This window comes from Schistocerca americana, chromosome 8 (genome assembly GCF_021461395.2).
Source record: "Schistocerca americana isolate TAMUIC-IGC-003095 chromosome 8, iqSchAmer2.1, whole genome shotgun sequence".
Classification (NCBI taxonomy): Eukaryota; Metazoa; Arthropoda; class Insecta; order Orthoptera; family Acrididae; genus Schistocerca; species Schistocerca americana.
The window spans coordinates 417,630,970-417,655,665 of NC_060126.1; the positions used below are offsets into that span (position 1 = coordinate 417,630,970).

Sequence of the window (24,696 nt, forward strand, 5' to 3'; positions counted from 1 at the left end):
CTTTGTCACCGCCTTTCGGTATTTGATAGTGTTCTCTTAGTTATGGACAGCCTGTCACCCAGGGTTGTGACTCTGGCTGCCCTGGGGAATCCCTACATCAGGGACATTAGAGAGTGTCATATACCAAATCATTGGCTTGTTGGCAAGTGTTTTGACCCGTCATTGACAGCAACATTTTGCTCTTGTCATGGCTTCCCCTCAATGTGTTACCCAATAGACAGAGCCATGGGCATGCATGGGAATGCTTCCATGTTGATTTCGTGGAAACCTTCCTAAATTCTTACTGGGTTTTGGTTGTCAATGCTTTCTTTAAATTTCCATATGTTATCTGCTGTCCTTCAATGTCAGCTGCAGCTACTATTCAGACCATCTCTGATTTTTTTTTTTTTTTTTTTTTGGGAAGGATTGCCTTATATGCTTATGACAGATAATGGCCCACAGTCTGTGTTCAGACCTTCAACAATTTTGCACCCATCAATGCATTCGCCATGTGACTGCTCCTCCCTTATGCCCCCAATATAATGGCAAGACAGAATGTCTCATCCATGAAGAAGTATGTCACAGACTCCTCCACAAATGATGCCGTGCCTCATTTCTTGAGCACCTACAGGTCTACACCAGTGAGTGATCCGAGTCCAGTCGAGATGCTCCACACTTATCAGCCACACGCCCTCCTGCATCTGCTGATGCCGCTTCACCAACTGTTGGCATATCCCTTGTCATGGTTCGCTCTTGGCTCCACAATCTGGGTTTGGCCACCAATCCAAGTGGATTCTGGTCAAAGTCCAGAGTTGCCACAGGTGTCACTCTGTATGGTGTGCAACAGTGAGGGGCTGGTGGCATGCCACCATGGCCAGTTGCATCCTCGCACCATGGCGAGGGCTGCGGATCGTCTTTTGCCACCATCACATTCTCCCTCAGCACCTATCCAGGCCTCACGAGGCATCCCTGCTGTGGGGGCAGACCTGCCCTCCTTGTGGATGTCACCACCTCCTGTCTCTCCTTATGAGTCTGGCCCTCATGTACCTGTTGCCAGCCCATTCCGCTATTCCACCACTGGCAGGACTGGTGCTGTCAAGTCCTCCAACCCTGGCAGCCCCGCCAAAGTGGCTGACACCTTCTCTGTCAGTGCAGTTCCACCACATAAAGGACCTGGACCTCAGGATACTACTACTCCCTTTGTTACATGTCTTCAAGGGGGACTGGCCACTTCACATGTCCTTGGACATGCAATGTCCACTCCTGTTCACCAGTTTTGACCAGGAATCTCATGCCGCCTCTGCCATTGTCATCACCCGCTACAGAGGCTGTGCCTGTTTCCACAGTCGCCCTGATGCCCTTATTGTAGGAGTGCCCTTTCCCCAAAGATGGGTGGATGTTATATATCTGTGCATAATACCTGGATACGCACCGTAAAACTAGGCCTCCGGTGCGCTAAACCACCAATAGTCCACCAATGGAAACTGTGTGGACCGGCCACCAGAGGCTGTCTGCAGTGGTCCACATGTCTCGTGCATGGCTTGACTTTCACCATACCATCTATTGGAGCCCTCCTCCATATAAGTACAGTGCAGCAGGCAGTTGCTCTCAGATTTTGTTCTTACTGTTTACTTGTATCAACTTCAATGTTTTTATGTGGAAGAATAAACTTTGGTTAACTGTGAACCAATTAAGAACTAATATATCCCTGTTAATTGTGCATTTATTGAATTGTTGAAGAATATTTCATTTAATCAACACAGCTTGTTGTCAGGCATGTATTTTCTCTATGGTATGCATTGACAGAATGTGTTCCCCATTTCTGTTCCAGGCAGCAGTGGAACAGGTGATGCAAGTGGTCACTATTTTGTCAGCAGTGCCTGCTTCCTCTCCTTTCGTACCAGGAAGCTTACAGCAAGTATCCCGCTCTGGTCGTCACCTGCACTTCCTTCCCATAGGGAGGTCTCATCTGCTTTACTACTGTGTGAAGCTAGTATTAGCCACACTTAAGGTACTTCATTAGCTTTAGTTAGTTAATCATGAATTAAAGAGGGTCCACTAGTGTTTTTCTTTAATATCCAAACATGTTTTTCCACAATTGTGACATCCTCAGTGTGTTTTTTCTTTTATTTTTTCCTGAGATACATACAGATTTTATTTAGGGTAAGAAATATGTTACACTGGATTTTGTTGTTATTTAAATCTTATGCACTTTACCTTTGATTTACATTGTGTGTCTCCTGTAGCTGCATACCAAAGTCAGCCACAGGTTTAAAGTAATACACTGTATCACCTGCAAACATAAAGGATGTTAGGGCATTGATTGCACTAAATCTTTATTTAGAAACACATCCTTTAAAATATATGTTCCGGTAAAAACATAGATTGTTCGCTTTTTTTTAGCTTTACAATTGCTGTGTTTGGCTTTCCTGCTCTGTGACTGGTTTTTATTTGCATGCCAAACATGTTCTTGTTGTTGTTTGTGTGTTTAGAATTACCTCTGGACATTGGTAAAAAAATTTTGAGAGCCATTGGTATGGAGAACTGTTTGATGTGATTGTTATTCATGGATTATTTTTCATTTTAACAAAGTTTACTCATGTTTTGTCTTGTTCATTGTTGTGTTCTGTGTCTTGTTATATTACTGGGCTTGTGCACAAATTTTTCTGCACAGTTTTTTGATATGCTTTTGACGGCCTGTGGTTTACTCTTTTGTTTTCGATTTAAAGCTGCAAAATTTGATTTGTTTCATTTGTTTTCTTTGTGTATGGGGGGGGGGGGGGTGGATTAGGGGGACGTAGTTCATTTAGAGTGTTGAGCCCTGTGTGATAGCTCTGTGGATGTCATAGTTTCATTCTATTGTAAAAAATGGTACAAATGATTGCTGTTTTAGAATCTGTATGTCTGTTTCTATACCACTGGAGAAGTGGCTGTTTTTAATGAGGTGGTTTGACAACAAGATAATGCAGTACCAGAAACATTATGAGAAAACAAGGTATAAATGTGACATATAGAACAATCAGTACTCTACAGAAAAAAAATTAAGAAAGTGTTCTTAAATGTTCTGTGTGTCTTGCCCTGAAATTTCTACTTATCTGTCTGATGTATACTGAAGCATCGTCTTTGCGGGTTAATTAGTATATACCTACTGTGTTATATTTATCTATGGTGATGTTGGGTATTTTTAATTTTTTCTGCAGAGTATTGTTTGTTCTATTTGTCACATTTATACCATATTCCTTTTAATGTTTCCAATTCTGTGTTATTTTGTTATCAGATCATGGTGCATGCTTTGTATTCTTGTTGATGGTGGTTTTTTCATCTTGTATTCTGTGTGTGTTCTCTTCTGTGTGGTTGTTACTGGTGTGTTGTGCTGTAATATGTTGTGTGTGTTCCATGTTAGTTGTGTTTCAGAGTATCTACAATGTTTGTTTTGTAACAATTTTCTGTGTCAACCTTTTAAATTATGTTTTGTTATTTTGTGTATCTCTCTTTCCATTGGAATTCTGTTCAGTCTGTGTAGTTTGTGAATAATCGTACAGGTGGATGTAGATTTTTCCATGTATTGAGAATCAGTGGATGATTTTTTTTTTCTATTGTGATGTCTAGGAAAGTTATTTTTTGTCTGTTTTGGTTTCAAGGGTGAAATGGATTTTTACAGTATTGATGTGTCTGTGTAACTGTAGTATCTGATCACGAGGGCTGATGACGAGGGCTGGTCAAAGATTTACTGTCCTACACTCGTACTCTCTGCTGGAAATATCACTTTGCCACGAAGAAAAATGATCCTAATCCTACTCCTAATGATCCAACTCCCCAAGACACTATCCAAATTGAACCCTGCCTGGAACAGTTCCGTCCTCCGTCACAGCGGGACCCACCTCCTCTTCCTCAAAATCACCCTCTCCAAACCTTCCAGGAATTTCTGACTTCCAGCCTTGCCTCTCAATCCTTCTTAAAAAACCTTAATCCTACTCCCAACATCACCACTGCCGAAGCCCAGGCTATCCGTGATCTGAAGGCTGACCGATCCATCGTCATTCTTCCGGCGGACAAGGGTTCCACGACCGTGGTACTTGATCGTCGGGAGTATGTGGCTGAGGGACTGCGTCAGCTTTCAGACAACACCACATACAAAGTTTGCCAAGGTAATCCCATTCCTGATGTCCAGGCGGAGCTTCAAGGAATCCTCAGAACCTTAGGCCCCCTACAAAACCTTTCACCTGACTCCATCAACCTCCTGACGCCACCGACACCTCGCACCCCTGCCTTCTACCTTCTTCCTAAAATTCACAAACCCAATCATCCCGGCCGCCCCATTGTAGCTGGTTACCAAGCCCCCACAGAACGTATCTCTGCCTACGTAGATCAACACCTTCAACCCATTACATGCAGTCTCTCATCCTTCATCAAAGACACCAACCACTTTCTCGAATGCCTGGAATCCTTACCCAATCTGTTACCCCCGGAAACCATCCTTGTAACCATTGATGCCACTTCCTTATACACAAATATCCCGCATGTCCAGGGTCTTGCTGCGATGGAGCACTTCCTTTCACACCGATCACCTGCCACTCTACCTAAAACCTCTTTCCTCATTACCTTAGCCAGCTTCATCCTGACCCACAACTTCTTCACTTTTGAAGGCCAGACATACCAACAATTAAAGGGAACAGCCATGGGTACCAGGATGGCCCCCTCGTACACCAACCTATTCATGGGTCGCTTAGAGGAAGCCTTCTTGGTTACCCAGGCCTGCCAACCCAAAGTTTGGTACAGATTTATTAATGACATCTTCATGATATGGACTCACAGTGAAGAAGAACTCCAGAATTTCCTCTCCAACCTCAACTCCTTTGGTTCCATCAGATTCACCTGGTCCTACTCCAAATCCCATGCCACTTTCCTTGACGTTGACCTCCACCTGTCCAATGGCCAGCTTCACACGTCCGTCCACATCAAACCCACCAACAAGCAACAGTACCTCCATTATGACAGCTGCCACCCATTCCACATCAAATGGTCCCTTCCCTACAGCCTAGGTCTTCGTGACAAATGAATCTGCTCCAGTCCGGAATCCCTGAACCATTACACCAACAACCTGACAACAGCTTTCACATCCCGCAACTACCCTCCCGACCTGGTACAGAAGCAAATAACCAGAGCCATTTCCTCATCCTCTCAAACCCAGAAACTCCCACAGAAAAACCACAAAAGTGCCCCACTTGTGACAGGATACTTTCTGGGACTGGATCAGACTCTGAATGTGGCTCTCCAGCAGGGATACGACTTCTTCAAATCCTGCCCTGAAATGAGATCCATCCTTCATGAAATCCTTCCCACTCCACCAAGAGTGTCTTTCCGCCGTCCACCTAACCTTCGTAACCTCTTAGTTCATCCCTATGAAATCCCCAAACCTTCTTCCCTACCCTCTGGCTCCTACCCTTGTAACTGCCCCCGGTGTAAAACCTGTCCCATGCACCCTCCCACCACCACCTACTCCAGTCCTGTAACCCGGAAGGTGTACATGATCAAAGGCAGAGCCACGTATGGAAGCACCCACGTGATTTACCAACTGACCTGCCTACACTGTGACGCATTCTATGTGGGAATGACCAGCAACAAACTGTCCATTCGCATGAATGGACACAGGCAGACAGTGTTTGTTGGCAATGAGGATCACCCTGTGGCTAAACATGCCTTGGTGCACGGCCAGCACATCTTGGCACAGTGTTACACCATCCGGGTTATCTGGATACTTCCCACTAACACCAACCCTTCTGAACTCCGGAGATGGGAACTTGCTCTTAAATATATCCTCTCTTCCCGTTATCCACCAGGCCTCAATCTCCGCTAATTTCAAGTTGCCGCCACTGATACTTCACCTGTCATTCAACAACATCTTTGCCTCTGCACTTCCGCCTCGACTGACATCTCTGCCCAAACTCTTTGCCTTTTAATATGTCTGCTTGTGTCTGTATATGTGTGGGTGGATATGTGTGTGTGTATGTGCGCAAGTGTATACCCGTCCTTTTTTCCCCCTAAGGTAAGTCTTTCCGCTCTCGGGATTGGAATGACTCCTTACCCTCTCCTTTAAAACCCACATCCTTTCGTCTTTCCCTCTCCTTCCCTCTTTCCTGACGAAGCAACCGTTGGTTGCGAAGGCTAGAATTTTGTGTGTATATTTGTGTTTGTTTGTGTGTCTATCGACGTGCCAGCGCTTTTGTTTGGTAAGTCACATCATCTTTGTTTTTAGATATAGAATTGAAGTTTTAGGACTATATGATCCTTTTCAGTAATAGTTTCAACTATCATACTGCCAGTGATGATTTGCACATTTTTTCTTACATAAGATGAATCACATGAAAAAGACACACAACATATGCATTATCTTACTTTTCTGATGTTGGAAATGGAAGTCCCAAAGTGGTTTTCATGAAATAATAATTTACTTTTTACTTTGTGGGTGTAAGATTGATAATGAGGGAACTGTAAGACAAGTGGGCAGGTATGCTAAGTGAAATATGTTGTAAGATTATAACTGATCGGTGATTTTTCTAATTCACACTTTTTTTCCTTTTAACTGTGACAGCTTATTTGTTTACAGAAATGTCTCCAAAGACCTGACTGTGACACGGATTTAATAATTGGGCACATGACAGTTCTTGTTCAGTTAGACTGGCCTCTGGAAGAAGAGCTTATGGATCAACTGGTGCAACGGATTCATCACAAGGGCAGCTTTACTTACTCTCCGTTCCAGCACTATGTTATTTCCATTGATCTCCTTGAAGAATTTGTGTACCTCACTACTGAACAAGGTGGAGCTATTCCACTTGAAATTGTGCCCAGCACACAACCATCAAGGTAATAAATCTAAATATTCTCATGGAAAGTGGTGTTTAACCTCTTTTTAGATATCATGTACTAAAATGCGACTATTTATTTAGAAGCCTGTGAAACAAGAATAACTGACTTATAAACACACACATCTAAAAATCATCTTGAGGATGAAGCTCTTTTGTCTGTGTTTGCTTTAACAGTAACAGATTTATTGGGTGGGGTCTGCCTTTAGCAAAACACAATTTGGTTTTTTGTCCCAGACATGTTTCACTGCAGTTGCAGCTTCATCAATGTTTTTTTTATTATTATTATGGCTTCTTACCAATACACAGAACTTCTCAATACACAGAAGTTGACAGTGAAGAAGATGACATAAAAAGAAAGCTTGCAGATGACAAACTGTAAAGAAAAACAGACACTGTAAAAACGTAATACAGCAGGAAAACCACACCATGTGGTAAGAATCCGTAATAATAATAATAATGATTAAAAAAACCTGACAATGCTGCAACTACAGTGAAACATGTCTGGGACAGAAAACAAAATTGTGTTTTGCTAAAGGTGGACCCCACCCAAAAAGCACATCTAAAAAGTTTTTTTGAATCTGTGAATGGTATTCCAGAAAGAAACTTCCAGTATTCAGGTTTAAAAGAACATTATGTTGAAAGCTTAGCAATGATGTGGACAGCAGAAAGCAAGTGCTGTAGTGCCCTTGCTGTTTTCTTATTTATCCAGTCATACAACAGGAAAATGGGAAGCCTTAGAAATTAAACAATAATTAAAAACCAAGTGGAACTATATGGTTCCAGAGAATTTTTAAAGTCTCAAACATCTGTGATGTATACACGCAGACTGAAGCAACAAATGAAAATTTGTACTGAGGCCAGGATTAGAACCCGGGCCTCCTGCTCACTAATCAGATGTGCTACCCGCTACGCCGCCCTGGCACAGAGGCTTTGCACAGCTGCACGGACCACCCTAGCATGCCTCCCTTCTCAGTCCAAATTCCCATTCACACTTCAGTCCACTTAGTATTCTCCCTTAACTAGAGCAGTATTGCAAAGGTTCTCCAACTGTGTAAGAATCAGACTGAAGTATGAATGGGAATTTGTATTGAGGAGGGAGACACGCTAGGGTAGTCCATGCAGTTGTGCGAAGCCACTGTGCCAGGTTGATGTAGTGGTAAGCACATCTGCCTAATGGGCAGGAGACCTCAGTTTGAATCCCAGCCTTGGTACGAATTTTCATTTGTCACTTCAGTCCACATATATAAATAATTAAAAACAACAATGTAAGAAAAAAGATTTTTTTCTTACTGTAAAGAAGACACGTCAAGTTGCACACAGTCACAATCAAAATACACTGTAATAAAGCTTTTGGCTACAGTCTTCGTCAGTAAAACACACACACACACACACACACACACACACACACACACACACACACACACACACACACCTCATGCACACACGACCGCCAACTCCAGCATCTTGGGCCAGAATGCAACATCACGTGGGATGCAAGCAGCAATCTGGTCGGGGCAGGGAAGGGGATGGGATGGTAGTGTACGGGTGGGGAGAAAGAGGAATGCTGTCTTGTGGAGTGTGCAGGGACTAGATTGCCAACGGGTGCAGCATCGGGATGTCCTATCATCTCCTCCCTATTCATCTCCCACCCTGTTTATTTGTGGCCCTCTGCCAATGCATCTGCCTGTTCTTCCCCACTCCTCTCCTTGATTGCTTCTTTTTTTCCCCACCTGCTTGTCCCACAACCTCCTAACACTGTGCCTGTTAGCAATTTAGTCCCTGTACTCTCCACCAGGAAGTGTCCGTCTCTCTCTTTCTCCCTCTCCACTCATACACTAATATCTCTTATCTCTTCTCCTCGCCAGCCCCCTCCATATTTCTGCTTGCATCCCACGTGATGCTGCATTCTGGCCCAAGATGCTGGAGTTGGTGCTTGTGTGTGTAAGGTGTGCTTCCTTTTTGTGGTGTGTGTGTGTGTGTGTGTGTGTGTGTGTGTGTGTGTGCGCGCGCGCGCGCGCGCGCGCGCGCCCGTCTTGTACTGACAAAGGCCGTGGCTGAAAGCTTTATGTGAGTCTTAATTGTGCTTGCCTGCAGCTCGACATGTCTTTTTTACGGTAAATAGCAATCTGTCTTTTCCTACATTGCTCATATTCCTATCTGGACTTTCTATTGTTCGACTAAATGATTAAAAACATAGCCTACTTGTAAATCTACAAAGAATTTAATTAAGGATTTGTTATTTTTGTTAGATAGGTGACTAGCAGCAACACTCATGGTAAAAAAGCCTCTCTTCTTGCGGCAAATAGCTAAGTGTGGTTTTATGATAAATAGCAATGAGACTATATAGATATTAAGCTAACAATAGAACAGTAGGAGCATTTTTTCTTCCTTTCTTTTCTTTTTGCTCCCAAAATGGCAGTTTTTCTGCTGACTGTATTACGCTGAATTTAGCCTGAGTAAACACAAATAAAGTATTTTAATGGTAGTTAACTATTAATGCAATTTGTAACAGTTACTTCTCTTTCTTAATGTGCATTTGACTCACACCAGACCCCTGAAGCTTATCCATTTTGATAGGATCCACAGAATATTATGAATTATGTAAAAGAGGAAAAAGGCAAAACTCTGCAGCAAAATAACTAGTGTGGCAGTTCACTCTCGTAGCGAAGTAATGATCATGTAAATATTGTGCTGAATGAGTCTTCCAAGACAGGTTACATGTATGGCTCACAAGATGGCCTTTCCTCAGTTTCACATGTGTGGCTAGAAGAAAGATATGTTAGAATTAAGTTTCCCATTGATGACAAGATCATTAGAGGTGAAAACTAGCTGATGGAGGATAGGGAAAGCAGTTGGCCACAGTTTTGGTGAATTTTGGAACCATCCCAGCATTTGCCTGTAATGATGTAAAAACACTACAAAAACCCCAATCAGGGTAGCCAGATAGTGAAACTGAAAAAGAACATAGAATATGCAGAAAATTTTAAATATGTATGGGTGTTGCTTGTGAGTAAGTGCACTGCTGGTGTATAGTAGCATGGGAATTATCCAAAAAATGGGAACTCGAAACATTTGTACTCCGAGCCAGCATTCTGCTTCTGCAGCATTCTGTGGCGGTCATAGCTCCCTCAAAATTTCTGTTCTTCTTTCATATGTGAATTCTGATGCTTCTCATGATTGTTCTGTTTATTGTCACAGCAAAAATGCTAAATAATTAATATTTCAATGGCATCTAGGAATGTAATCGTGGTCATGATGATGGATACAGCTTTTTTCCTCACTGCCAGTTTGTTTTTGAAATAATTAATTGTTTTATATCACTTAAGAAAACTATGAAATTTTAAGACATAAATACTGGCAAGTACTTACCTTCAATAAGCATAATATTTAGTATTGACGATAGGCAGTATCCTAGCTCTCAGAGCTCTTAATTCCTCCCTCAAGGAAGGAGGGAGGTAGGTCAGGGAAGTTTAAGAAGAAGGAAGGGCAGATCACTCAGGCACACAGGCATTGAGAGGTACCCAGCTGTTGTGATTATTCAATGAAACTTTAACGGATACTACTGTCAGTGTCATTCTCCGGGAATCTCATTCTACTGATGGTCTCTAGCCGACCCTTTGTGGGTACTGTACTTTCTGATGGTACCAGGTTGGCCCTGGAGAACTTCCGGTGGTGCCTGGACATTGGTCCATATGGATATTGTTAGTACAGTGATCCCACTTTGTACCATGTTAGAAACAGTTGCTGATCTGGTCCACTTGGACTTTGCCATCACAGTTTGAAATCTTTGCAATCTCTATCTCCCTCCTGACAGGCCACCTGCGTATGGTACCCTAACTGCCCCTCCCCTCCTCCTCCTTGGGGATTTTAGTGCCCATCAGCCTTTCTGGAGCACTGCTTCTTCATCTAGTTGGGGGGAGGCTCCTCATTGACCAAAACCTGTGGCTTCTTAATGATGGTTCCCGTACTAATTTTAGTGCTGCATATGGCACTTTCTTTGCCATTGAGCTTTCACTCTCTTCCTCTCCCCTTCTCCCTACCTTACACTGGTCACCATACGATAAACTCTGTGATAGTGACCACTCCCCATTGATTCTCTCGTCCCCCCCCCCCCCTCCCTCCTCCCAATGACCAGGTTTCTCTGCCGAGCTTTCCAATGTGCTGACTGGCCTCCATATGCCTCCCAGGTCATGTATCTGCCTTCTTCGTCAGGTTGTATTGATGAAGTTGTCTGTGATCTGTCTGATAAGATAATCCTTGCTGCTGGCATTGCCTTTCTCCGCGTGACAGGCCCCATTCACTGTTAGCCAGTTCCACAGTGAAGCATGGCTATTGCCACTGCTGTCCGTGATTGTTGTTGCACCTTGCAACATATTACATGGCACCCATCCTCAGCCGGTTTTATTACCTTTACTTTTCTTCATGCCAAAGTCCGTTACTTGATCAAATAGAGCAAACTAGTGTGTTGTGAATGCTTTGTCTCCTGTCTCGGTTCATTTGTCCCTTCGTCATGGGTGTAAGCTACAGTCTGCACCCTCCAAGGTTGTCAGTGGCAGTCTTACATTCTGTGGCCTTTGTACAGATCCATCCATTCTTGCGGAACACTTTCTGACCCATTTTGCAATGACATCGGCGACAGCCTCCTCTCCGGCTGCCTTCCTCCATATGAAATAGCTGCCTGAAGCTTCCCGCTTTTGTTTTACTGCTTGTCAGGTGGAATCCTACAATGAAGCTTTTACTGAAAGTGAGCTGCTTTTGGCCCTCTCTTCTTCTCACAGTTCAGACCCTGGTCCTGACTCCATCCACAACCGATTGCTTCAACACCTCACCCCTCCACAATGTCAGTATCTCCTCCAGGTGTTTAACTGTATTTGGCTCCAAGATATTTTCCCCCCTCAATGCATAGACAGTATCATGGTTCCTGTCCGCAAGCCTGGCAAGAACCCGTCGTCTCTTTATGGTTACTGGCCCATCAGCCAGACAAATGTCCCCTGCAAGTTACTAGAACAGATGGTGGCTCAGGACCTTTTATCTCCTACCAGTGCGGCTTTCGAAAGAGACAGTCTCCAATCAATCATCTGCTTTGAGTGGAATCCACAGTTTGGCAGACCTTTTCTCAGCAAAACATCTTGTCGCAGTTTTCTTTGATTTCCGTAAGGCCTATGACACAGCTTGGTACTGTCACATCCTCCATATGCTTCATGAGTGAGGTCTTTGGGCCGCCGTCCCGATTTTTATTTGCCAGTTCCTGTCCCACCAGTTGTTCAGAGTCTGGGTTGGCACTGTTCTCAGCTCTCTGCAGATTCAGGAAAATGGCACCCCATGGGGATCAATATGAAGTGTCCTTCTTTTTCTAATAGCCATTAATGGACTTGGGGCCTCTGCTGGACCAGCGGTCAACTCTGCTCTGTATATGGATGATTTCTATATTTGTGCTAGCTCCTGCTCGGTGGCCTCTGTGGAACGCCAGCTCCAGGGTGACATCCAGTGCGCTTCCCTGTGGACACACTCATGATTTTCAATTCTCTTGCCTTAAGTTGAGGTTGGTGCATTTCTGCCACCAGACTAAGGTCCATCCTATCCAGGGCTCTTATCACGATGCCCAACACCTACCGTGGTCCCCCAGTTCCATTTCTTGGGTCCCTCAGATTCGTCATCTGAAGGTTGGCAGTTTTTGTAAACTCAATGTTTTTCACTTCATTGCCCACACCACCTCATGGGGCACAAATCATTCGACTCTTCTCTGTCTTTACTGGGCATTAGTTCTGTTGTGCCCAGACTGTGGTTGTCAAGTTTATAGATTGGCTGCTCCTTCCACATTGCTGCTCTTGGACTCAGTTCACCATCATGGTATCCATTTAGCCACTGGTAACTGCCGGGTATCCTGGGTAATGAACTTGCTGATAATCTGACTTGAGGGTGACCACAGCCAACTACCCCCATTCTCTGTGACCCCTCCAGGAGCAGATTTGCTGCTTTAAATCAGTTCTCTTTTCGCTCAATCATGGGGTGACTCTTGGGAAGCTACCCTCTGTCTAATGAACTTCGTGCCACTAAAGATATTCCCACCATGTGCTGTTCTTCCCTCTGCCTCTCCCGGCAGGAATCTACCGTCCTCTGTCATCATTATATTGGCCGTACTAGGTTCACCCGTTGTGTTTTACTCTGCAATGAGTGAGCCACCCTCCCAACCCCCTTTGTAGTTGCGGGTTTCCGCTCACAATTATCCATATTTTGCTGGACTATGCTGCTTTTCAGCCCAGTGTACTGAATATGTCCTCCCACCTTCCTTGTCTCGTGTGTTAGGGGACGATCCTCGTGTGGTTATGTCCGGCCTTGGCTTTCTTCACAAAAGTGGTTTGTACTTGCAGATATAAGTCCTTGACTTTTTCTCTGGCATTTGAGTTTCTCAGTAGTGTAGATGGTGGTCATAGAGTCTTTGGCCTTGCCTCTATACTGGACAGGTTCTCCCCACCTTTTCCCTATGTTTTGTCTGATGTGATGTGCTGTTTTGTTTCCTCTTTTCTTTTGTGTTCTTCCCCACATGTTGCCTCTTTGTATCGTGATAAAGGTGCTGGTGCTCCACTGCACATAGCATTTCGGAACATCCCAGCTTTCCCCGTTCACACCCACCTCCTCTTGTTCTGCCCTCTTCCTGCTTCCCTAACATTCCTTTTCCCTCTTTGCACTTTCTCCGTTCCCCTTGACTGGACTGTGCTGTTTGTGTTGTTCCTCCCTTCACTTCTGCCATCCCAGATCATGGGACTGATGATCTCACTATTTGGTTCCCTCCCGCAAATCAGCAACCAACCATGCTTATATGGCAAACCAGTACTATGCAAAAAAAAAGGGGAGCAGGATGGTGGAAGGAATATGTATAAAAGTTATGCAAGGGAAATTAACTTTAAGGCAATATTATAGAGAGAGAGAGGAAGTAGATGAATACGGGCTGGGAGATTTGATATTACGATAAGAATTTGACAGAGCAATGAAAGACCTGAGTTGAAAAAAGCCTCCAGTAGTAGATAACATTCCCTTAGAATTATTGAAAACCTAGAGAAAACATGACATAATGAAACCATTCCACCCAGTGCGCAAGGTATATGAATCTGGCAAAATACCTGCAGACTTCAAGTATAATTAAATAATTTCAATTCCAAAGAAGGCAAGTGCTGACATTTAATAATATTACCAAACTGTTAGTTTAATAAGTCTTGATTGCAAAATAACAGCATGAATTATTTACAGAAGAATGGAAACACAAGTGGAAGCCGACCTCAGGGAAGATCAGTTTGGGTCCCAGAGAAATGTAGTTAAATGTGAGGCACACTGACATTATGACTTATGTTAGAAGACAGGCTGAAGAAAGGTACACATACGTTTAAAGCGTTTATAGATTTAGAGAAAGCTTTTGACAGTGTTGGCTGGAATACCAACATTGAAATTCTGAAGATAGCAGAGATAAAATACAGGGAGGTATAGTTTATTTACAGCTAGTGCAGAAACCAGACTGCAGTTATAAGAGTTGAAGAATGTGAAAGGGAACTAGTAGTCGAGAAGGAAGTGGGACAGGGTTGTAATCTATCCCCAGTGTTGTTGAATCTATTTATTGAGCAAGCAGTAAAGAAAACACAGAAGAAACTTGTAAAGGGAATTAAGTGCAAGGAAAAAAGTAAAAACTTTAGGTTTGCCAGTAATATTGTAATTCTGTCAGAGAGAGCAATGGACTTGCAGGAACAGCTGAATGGAATGAATAGTTTCTTGAAAAGAGGTACAAGATAAACACCAACAAAAGCTAAAGCAAAGCAGTGCAGTTCAGTTAGACAATGCTGGGGAAATTATATTAGGAAATGAGACACTAAAAGAAGTTCATGAGTTTTGTTATATGGGAAGTAAAGTAACTGACCACTGCCAAAATAGAGAGGAGATGAAATGCAGATTGGCAATATCAAGAAATTGTTTCTGAAAAAGAGAAATTTGTTGACATTGTATATAAATTTGAGTACATAGGTTTCCACAGCCAGTGTCATTTTGGACAAAATAATTTTGGTTATTGGGCTGTGTCATTGTTAACTACTAAACCAACTAAAATGCTGACATTTTGACCAACTTGCTGTGGTCCTCTTCGGAGCAGTTCAGCACCGTGTCTTTCTTTATGTCCTGTCATGTTATTTGTCTGCTGGCTACCAACTTCACATATCTGAGTTGTCATTGGAATAGGTTGTTATGACAGGGTAGCTGTATGGTACGCTGTTGCCTGTGCTACCCCGGTGGCTGATTGGAAGGCAATTCTAGTAGATGATTGACAAAAGGTAGGATATTGGCTGTCTGTTGTCTTTGCCATTATGATAACTGATTGGTAGGCAAACTCCCATTGGTGACTGGAAAGCAATAGCTAATCAGCAGCTTGTATCCAGGGGGTAGTGTTTTCCTGCAGCAAAGCATTAAGGCTGCACAGCAATTCTCTTGCGGCCACTGTTTATATTATTAAACCCAGGTCAAGTGGTGCTGGTGGCTGGCGAACACACGCAGTCTGCCAGGCTGGAATTGCTGGCAGGCAGGTCATAAATAACTTGTAGCCATCCTCCCTGTTCATGTTATGAGGGCCTTTAATTGTTTCAATAGCCTCTCCTATTTTCCATTGCTACATCCACGGCTGATGAGCAAGCACGCGAGTTTCTTGAAAATTGATAGGACAGCCATATTCCTGGTGGTGTCCTGCTACAGCTGACGTGTTGTTCTGTACCAGTCATATGTAAAGTTCATGTTCTAAATGTAAGTGCTAATAGGTCTCCCCCTTTCACCAACATAGACTTCACTGCATTCACACTGAAGCTTGTAGACACTTGCAGTGTGGCGAGCATTCACTGGATCCTTAGTTTCAGAGAATGAACATTATTTACAACTGGGACAGAATAACAAGTCAGCTGTAGCAGAACACTACCAGGAATATAGCTGTCCTATAAATTTTCAAGAACCTTGTGTGCTTGCTCCCCAGCTATGGACGCGGAAACAGAAAATAAGAGAGGCTATTGAAATAATTAAACCCCCTAACAGAGAGAATGGCTAGAAGTTACCTATGGCCAAGCTGCCAGCAATTCCAGGCCAGTGGACAGTGTGTGTTTTCCAGCCAGCAGCACCATTTGACACAGTTTAATAATATAAAAAGCGGCTGTGAGAGAAATATTGTGCGGTTTTAACGCCTCGCCGCAAGAAAATGCTACCACCAGATGCAAGCTGCTGATTTTTTATTGCCTTCACATCGTCAACAAGAGTTTGCCCACCGATTGCTTATCAGAGTGTTACAGGCAACAAACAACTGATACACTGCCTTCTGCCAATCATCTACTAGATTTCCTTCCAGTCAGCCATGAGGGTAGCAGAAGCAAGAGTGTACTGTACAGTCACCCCTCCATGACAACCTCTTCAAATTGTCCAGTGACATTTTAAATATGTGACATTGGTATCCAGCAGATAACCAAAAATGACAGTATATAAAGAAATTTCATCAGTATATAAAGGAAGACATTCAGCAGCACACAACAGTGAATAGCCCTAAAAGAGGACCACAGCATGTTGTTGTTGTTGTTTTCAGTCCTGAGACTGGTTTGATGCAGCTCTCCATGCTACTCTATCCTGTGCAAGCTTCTTCATCTCCCAGTACTTACTGCAACCTACATCCTTCTGAATCTGCTTAGTGTATTCATCTCTCGGTCTCCCTCTACGATTTTTACCCTCCACGCTGCCCTCCAATGCTAAATTTGTGATCCCTTGATGCCTCAGAACATGTCCTATCAACCGATCCCTTCTTCTTGTCAAGTTGTGCCACAAACTCCTCTTCTCCCCAATTCTATTCAATACCTCCTCATTAGTTATGTGATCTACCCATCTAATCTTCAGCATTATTCTGTAGCACCACATTTCAAAACGCTTCTATTCTCTTCTTGTCCAAACTATTTATCGTCCATGTTTCACTTCCATACATGGCTACACTCCATACAAATACTTTCAGAAACGACTTCCTGACACTTAAATCTATACTCGATGTTAACAAATTTCTCTTCTTCAGAAACGCTTTCCTTGCCATTGCCAGCCTACATTTTATATCCTCCCTACTTCGACCATCATCAGTTATTTTGCTCCCCAAATAGCAAAACTCCTTTACTAATTTAAGAGTCTCATTTCCTAATCTAATTCCCTCAGCATCACCCGACTTAATTCGACTACATTCCATTATCCTCGTTTGTTGATGTTCATCTTATATCCTCCTTTCAAGACACTGTCCATTCTGTTCAACTGCTCTTCCAACTCCTTTGCTGTCTCTGACAGAATTACAATGTCAGTGGTGAACCTCAACATTTTTATTTCTTCTCCATGGATTTTAATACCTACTCCGAATTTTTCATTTGTTTCCTTTACTGCTTGCTCAATATACAGATTGAATAACATCAGGGACAGGCTACAACCCTGTCTAACTCCCTTCCCAACCGCTGCTTCCCTTTCATGCCCCTTGACTCTTGTAACTGCCATCTGGTTTCTGTACAAATTGTAAATAGCCTTTCACTCCCTGTATTTTACCCCCGCCATGCAGCTGTGACTTATTAAACTGATAGTTCGGTAATTTTCACATCTGTCAACACCTGCTTTCTTTGGGATTGGAATTATTGTATTCTTCTTGAAGTCTGAGGGAATTTCACCTGTCTCATATATCTTGCTCACAGGATGGTAGAATTTTGTCAGGACTGGCTCTCCCAAGGCCGTCAGTAGCTCCAATGGAATGTTGTTTACTCCCGGGGCCTTGTTTCGACTCAGGTCTTTCAGTGCTCTGTCAAACTCTTCACGCAGTATCATAACTCCCATTTCATCTTGATCTACATCCTCTTCCATTTCCATAATATTGTCCTCAAGTACATCGCCCTTGTATAGACCCTCTATATACTCCTTCCACCTTTCTGATTTCCCTTCTTTGCTTAGAACTGGGTTTCCATCTGAGCTCTTGATATTCGTATAAGTGGCTCTCGTTTCTCCAAAGGTCTCTTTAATTTTCCTGTAGGCAGTATCTATCCTACCCCTAGTGAGATAAGCCTCTACATCCTTACATTTGTCCTCTAGCCATCCCTGCTTACCCATTTTGCACTTCCTGTCAATCTCGTTTTGAGACGTTTGTATTCCTTTTTGCCTGCTTCATTTACTGCGTTTTTATATTTTCTCCTTTCGTCAATTAAATTCAATACTTCTTCTGTTACCCAAAGATTTCTACTAGTCCTTGTCGTTTTACATACTTGATCCTCTGCCGCCTTCACTACTTCATCCCTCAGAGCTACCCATTCTTCTTCTACTGTATTTATTTCCCCCATTCCTGTCAATTGTTCCCTTATCCTCTCTCTGAAACTTTGTACAACCTCTGGTTCTTTCAGTTTATCCAAGTCCCATCTCCTTAAATTCCCACCTTTTTGCAGTTTCTTCAGTTTTAAGCTACAGTTCATAACCAATAGATTGTGGTCAGAGTCCACATCTGCCCCTGGAAATGTCTTACAATTTAAAACATGGTTCCTAAATCTCTGTCCTACCATTATATAATCTATCTGAGACCTTCTAGTATCTCCAGGCTTCTTCCATGTATACAACCTTCTTTCATGATTCTTGAACCAAGTGCTAGCTATGGTTAAGTTATGCTCTGTGCAAAATTCTACCAGACGGCTTCCTCTTTCATTTCTCTCCCCCAATCCATATTCACCCACTATGTTTCCTTCTCTCCCTTTTCCTACTCTCGAATTCCAGTCACCTATGACTATTAAATTTTCGTCTCCCTTCACGACCTGAATAATTTCTTTTATCTCATCATACATTTCATCAATTTCTTCATCATCTGCAGACCCAGTTGGCATATAAACTTGTACTACTGTAGTAGGCATGGGCTTCGTGTCTATCTTGGCCACAATAATGCGTTCAGTATGCTGTTTGTAGTAGCTTACCTGCACTCCTATTTTTTTATTCATTATAAAACTTACTCCTGCATTACCTCTATTTGATTTTGTATTTATAACCCTGTATTCGCCTGACCAAAAGTCTTGTTCCTCCTGCCACCGAACTTCACTAATTCCCACTATATCTAACTTAAACCTATCCATTTCCCTTTTAAATTTTCTAACCTACCTGCCCGATTAAGGGATCTGACATTCCACGCTCCATTCCGTAGAACGCCAGTTTTCTTTCTCCTGATAACGACGTCCTCTTGAGTAGTCCCCGACTGGAGATCCGAATGGGGGACTATTTTACCTCTGGAATATTTTACCCAAGAGGACGCCATCATCATTTAACCATACAGTGAAGCTGCATGCCCTCAGGAAAAATTACGGCTATAGTTTCCCCTTGCTTTCAGCCATTCCCAGTACCAGCACAGCAAGGCCGTTTTGGTTAGTGTTACAAGGCCAGATTAGTCAATCATCCAGACCACAGCAAGTCAGTCAAAATGTCTGCAATTTAGTTGTTTAAGTAGTTTTTAGTTGTTTTAGTAGTTTACAGTGTCATGCCCCAATATGCAAAACTATTTAATCCAAAATAAATTTGAGTACTAGGAAATCTTTTCTGAAACTATTTGTCTAAAGTGACCCCTTGCTGTAACACACAAGTAGTTCAGACTAGAAAAGAATAGTAGCTTCTGAAGTGTGGTGGTACAGAAGAATGCTGAAGATTAGAAAGGTAAGTCACATTGCTAATGAGGAGGTTGAAATTTATGGCACAATTTGACAAAAAGAAGGGACCAGTTGAAAGGACACAAGCTGTGGCATCGAGAAATTGTCAGTTTAGTAATGGTGGGAAGCTTGGAGGATAAAACTTGTAGAATGAGACCAGAGCTTCAATAAAGTAACCAGGGTCAAATGGATATACTTTTCAGCTGTTATGCCGAAGAGGCTTGCAAAGTATAGACTAGGGTGGTGAGCCGCATCAAACCAGTTTTTGGATTGCAGACCCACCACCACCACCACCACCACCACCACCACCACCATTACAATAACAAGTAAAATTCATTTATAAAACTTTGTAAAAATAAAAAAACGTTTTGTTATAAATATTATTTCCACTGGGAAAATTCAGGCTGCATATGATACCATCATAAAGTTGGTTATGTATGTTGGCTGATTTTTCTTTCTTTTTTCAGACAGACACAGAATAGAAGTTCTTAATATTTTAATTATTTGTGAGCACGTTGTAACTTCATGGAAGTCACTGTTACAGCATTAGTGTGAAGCTATAAATTCAGTTCTTTTTCACAAGTGTTAAAGTGTTAATCCACTGTTTCTAGTTAAGATCAGGGTTGGTTCCAGTTGGGCTGGGGTCAAGACTAATTGCAATTTTTGCCAACATATCTGAACAGAAACTGGAGGAATATTTTGTACACATTTTTCAGGGATGATTTAATTCTGTTGTCTCATTGTTTTTAACTATATTCAGTTCCTTATGAGAACTGAACACCGAAGAAACAAGCTTTTTGGGGTGTCATTTACCATGGACAATGCATAATTTTTCAGTACTCCTGGCTTCTATTAAAACTTTCTAAACAAGGTAAAAGAATGGTGTGTTGTGTAGAAACTGAACTAATGAAATACCAACAAGCTGTTAGATAATACAACATCAAGAAATTGTTAGGGGATTGTTCCACATCAGATGTAGAGAGAGAGAGAGAGAGAGAGAGAGAGAGAGAGAGAGAGAGAGAGAGAGAGAAAGGGGGAGAGGGAACAAAAAGAGAAGTAAGTTTACCATGCATTGTACAAGCTTGGCCTCCTTAGCCACCTCAATAGACTTTATGATATGTGGAGCAGTTCCTATTATGCTCCAACGACCTGACAGAATAAAACTTGAGAAGAAAAATATCAGAGCTAGATTGTTCGGATCTAATTGTGTTGGTATTTTTTGTAATATAAGGTGGAGAACTTGCAATAATGAGATTGTGGTTGGAAAAATGCAGCAATAATGCCAAATAACATCACTCAAGAAAGACTTGTAAAAAGAATGTAGAGGCTGCTCATCACGCCACAGTCTTTATTGCAGTGTCGTGCTCTGGGTAATTAGTGAGCCAGACACAATAACAAATACTCCTGAGGTAGTTCATATTTCTCATAAAATATCAAATTCATCAAAATGATGCAATTATATTCTCTCTACAGTCAGCGGCGCATCTCTACACGAGGAGCGGATAAGGGTGTGAAAGAAGACTTTAAGCAAGCAATGAGGCGACAAGCAGCCAGAAGCATTGAGCCACTGGAACCACTGATCATCAGATTTCTTACTTCGGAGAGGACGTTACTAATTCAAGCTCTGCAGTAGTTTTGTCTTCAAACTACAAAAAAGCTAAAATGTATATTTAGAATAATTAAATAAAGACAGTTTTCCAGTTGATATCAAAGCTTAAAAGCTCATAAACACAGATTTTGTCACCATAAAGCTTTATTGTAAACAATGAAATCTTTTACAGTGTAAGATTAGAATTTCATTGTCATTGCTCAGTATATTTGTACAATATTTTGTTATTAAAAATGAATTTATTAAGGAAGAGTAAATAAAATCTTATGTCATTGATGGAGGTGTTTTCATTTCTATTTCTATCATGTTGTTTTAAATATACAGTATATTACAGACTTATCTTGTATGCAGACACTGTTACTTACAACAGTAATGCCAGTATTGTTCATGACAATTATCTTTCTTGATAAACTGCCCTAGATTTAGTTTAGCACATTTATAATAGTATTATCAGTAGTAGCTGTCTGTGCCAGAAATATTGTCAGTAATTTTTGAATTAACAATTATTTATATCAATTATATAGTCATGCCCTCATCAAATACAATTCTCCATTTTATAAAACATAAAACAACCTGGTTCATCTTAAGTGAAGCTCTGTCTAAGAGGCAGAAAAAATCTTGGCACCAGCTACAGATGTTGAGGTTCACTTGTGATGAAGACCTTTTAAAAAGTCCAAAGGGTACGCTTGAAAGAAGTCTGTAACTCAGACAGCTTAAATGACAATATAGTGCATTTCTAAAATCTTCGTCAATTTCTATGACAACTTGTTTCTATTTGAGAAATGCAGCAAGTATGTAACACTAATCAGCAATCAGTTTGGATATAATAATGACATGTAGGGAGAATGGGAGCTGCATCATAGTCTGAAGGCCAGAGACAAACTAAGAAGAGAATTTACTAGACAATAATGAGAAATGCTGAAGAACATGACGTGACAGGCTTAAAGAAATCATTAGTCTTACTAAGAGAATAGAGAGCTACCCAAACAATAGTAAAATAATATGGTCAGTTGTGGAAGAAGTGTAAGGGAAAATGGTGGCCATTTAAAGATAATACATCTGTTCTATGCAAGTACTGTCAGCGATTGATCAGAGTTGTGCAAAATATTGAACAGCCATTTCCTGTCATTGGTTGGCAAATTAAAGCAAAATTTTATTGATACAAGAAAATATGCAACACCCTTAAAAGCTGATGTCCCAAGCTGATGTCACCTGCTGGCAGCAAGAAGCAAATTTAATCCCTTAAACCACTGAAAAGTCAAAACTCAATATTGATGTGATGATCCATTCAGTATGATGAAGGATCTCTGCCCCATACATTAGCACTTTAGTTCTTAGTAACCTGTGGAAAGCATCTTTCCATTTCAGTTAGTTTCCATATAGATTAAAATCTTCATTAATAGATTAGATTAATAAAAAGTGTGAAAGGGATAATGTAAACAATCACAACCTGTTCTCACTTCCTGTATTTTCCAATGTTTTGAACACAGCAATGTATGAGAGAGGATTTTTTTTATGTATTTTGATTTGTATATTGGTGGTAGGTGTATATACTTTCAGCCAGCATTTTAATACATAGACAGTAAAGCTGATACTTAAAAAAAAAAATGTAAAGATGTCCAAAGTACATAATAGCTGATAACTAGTGCTCGGATTTTTAGGTTTTTATAAAATGGATTTTAGCCCCTTTATTTTCTTGGAATAGACCTTTTTAGATTCAAGCAAATTATTTTAACCTTTCTGGAGTCCTTTAATGAGAAATATAATGAACACTAAGATTAGCATAGAAAAATGTATGATTTTGACACATTTATTCCAGTTCTTTGAAAAAATAAACAATTAACCATTCCTTATACTGGCACTAAAAAAAAGCATAAATAATTGGGATGTTTATCCAGTTTACAGTTATTTTCTTTTCAAATAATATTTTAATGAAAAGTCTTTTACTGAAAAATTCTTTTCGTGTGTCACTCACATAAAAACACACACTTCATATGTGTACCTATATATGGCCACAATTAATGGCCTAATGCTACACTTAAGAAGGAATTTCATATTGTTGTTGTTGTCTTCAGTCCGAAGACAGGTTTGGTGCATCTCTCCATGCTCCATGGAATTTTATATTACATTTTGGTGTTGCAGTACATAATCACATTTATAAGGGGCAGCAGCCTTTTCAGTAGTTGCGGGGGCAACAGTCTGGATGACTGACTGATCTGGCCTTGTAACACTAACCAAAATGGCCTTTCTGTGCTGGTAATGTGAACGGCTGAAAGCAAGGGGAAATTACGGCTGTAATTTTTCCCGAGGGCATGCAGCTTTACTGTATGGATAATGATGATGGCGTCCTCTTGGGTAAAATATTCCGGAGGTAGAATAGTCCCCCATTCGGATCTCCGGGCAGGGACTGCTCAGGAGGATGCTGTTATCAGGGGAAAGAAAACTGCCATTCTACGGATCGGAGTGTGGAATGTCAGCTCCCTTAATTGGGCAGGTAGGTTAGAAAATTTAAAAAGGGAAATGGAGAGGTTAAAGTTAGATATAGTGGGAATTAGTGAAGTTCGGTGGTAGGAGGAACAAGACTTTTGGTCAGGTGAATACAGGGTTACAAATACAAAATCAAATAGGGGTAATGCAGGAGTAGGTTTAATAATGAATAGGAAAATAGGAATGCGGGTAAGCTACTACAAACAGCATAGTGAACGCATTATTGTGGCCAAGATAGATACGAAGCCCACGCCTACCACAGTAGTATAAGTTTATATGCCAACTAGCTCCGCAGATGAGGAAGAGATTGATGAAATGTATGATGAGATAAAAGAAATTATTCAGATAGTGAAGGAAGACGAAAATTTAATAGTCATGGGTGACTGGAACTCGACAGTAGGAAAAGGAAGAGAGGGAAACATAGTAGGTGAATATGGAATGGGAGTAAGGAATGAAAGAGGAAGCCGCCTGGTGAAATTTTGCACAGAGCATAACTTAATCATAGCTAACACTTGGTTCAAGAATCATGAAAGAAGGTTGTATACATGGAAGAACCCTGGATATACTAGAAGGTCTCAGATAGATTATATAATGGTAAGACAGAGATTCAGGAACAAGGTTTTAAATTATAAGACATTTCCAGGGGTGGATGTGGACTCTGACCACAATCTATTGGTTATGAACTGTATATTAAAACTGAAGAAACTGCAAAAAGGTGGGAAATTGAGGAGATGGTACCTGGATAAACTGAAAGAACCAGAGGTTGTACCGAGCGAGGTGGCGCAGTGGTTAGCACACTGGACTCGCATTCGGGAGGACGACGGTTCAATCCCGTCTCCAGCCATCCTGATTTAGGTTTTCCATGATTTCCCTAAACCGCTTCAGGCAAATGCCGGGATGGCTCCTTTGAAAGGGCACGGCCGATTTCCTTCCCCATCCTCCCCTAACCCGAGCTTGCGCTCCGTCTCTAGTGACCTCGTTGTCGACGGGACGTTAACCACTAACCACCACCACCACCAGAGGTTGTAGAGAGCTTCAGGGAGAGCATTAGGGAACGATT

The 24,696-nt window shown here is 41.7% G+C and overlaps 1 protein-coding gene across 1 annotated transcript in view; it reads left to right on the top strand.

The window, feature by feature from the left end:
- Positions 1-21,424, top strand: part of LOC124545396 (integrator complex subunit 10) — a 117,083-nt gene extending 95,659 nt beyond the window's left edge. The window contains exons 11-13 of the mRNA XM_047124313.1: positions 1,811-1,990; positions 6,587-6,843; positions 21,014-21,424. Coding sequence (XP_046980269.1) covers positions 1,811-1,990; positions 6,587-6,843; positions 21,014-21,173 — 597 coding nt within the window. The 3' untranslated portion in view covers positions 21,174-21,424. The remainder of the gene's footprint in view (positions 1-1,810; positions 1,991-6,586; positions 6,844-21,013) is intronic.
- Positions 21,425-24,696: the final 3,272 nt, after the last annotated feature.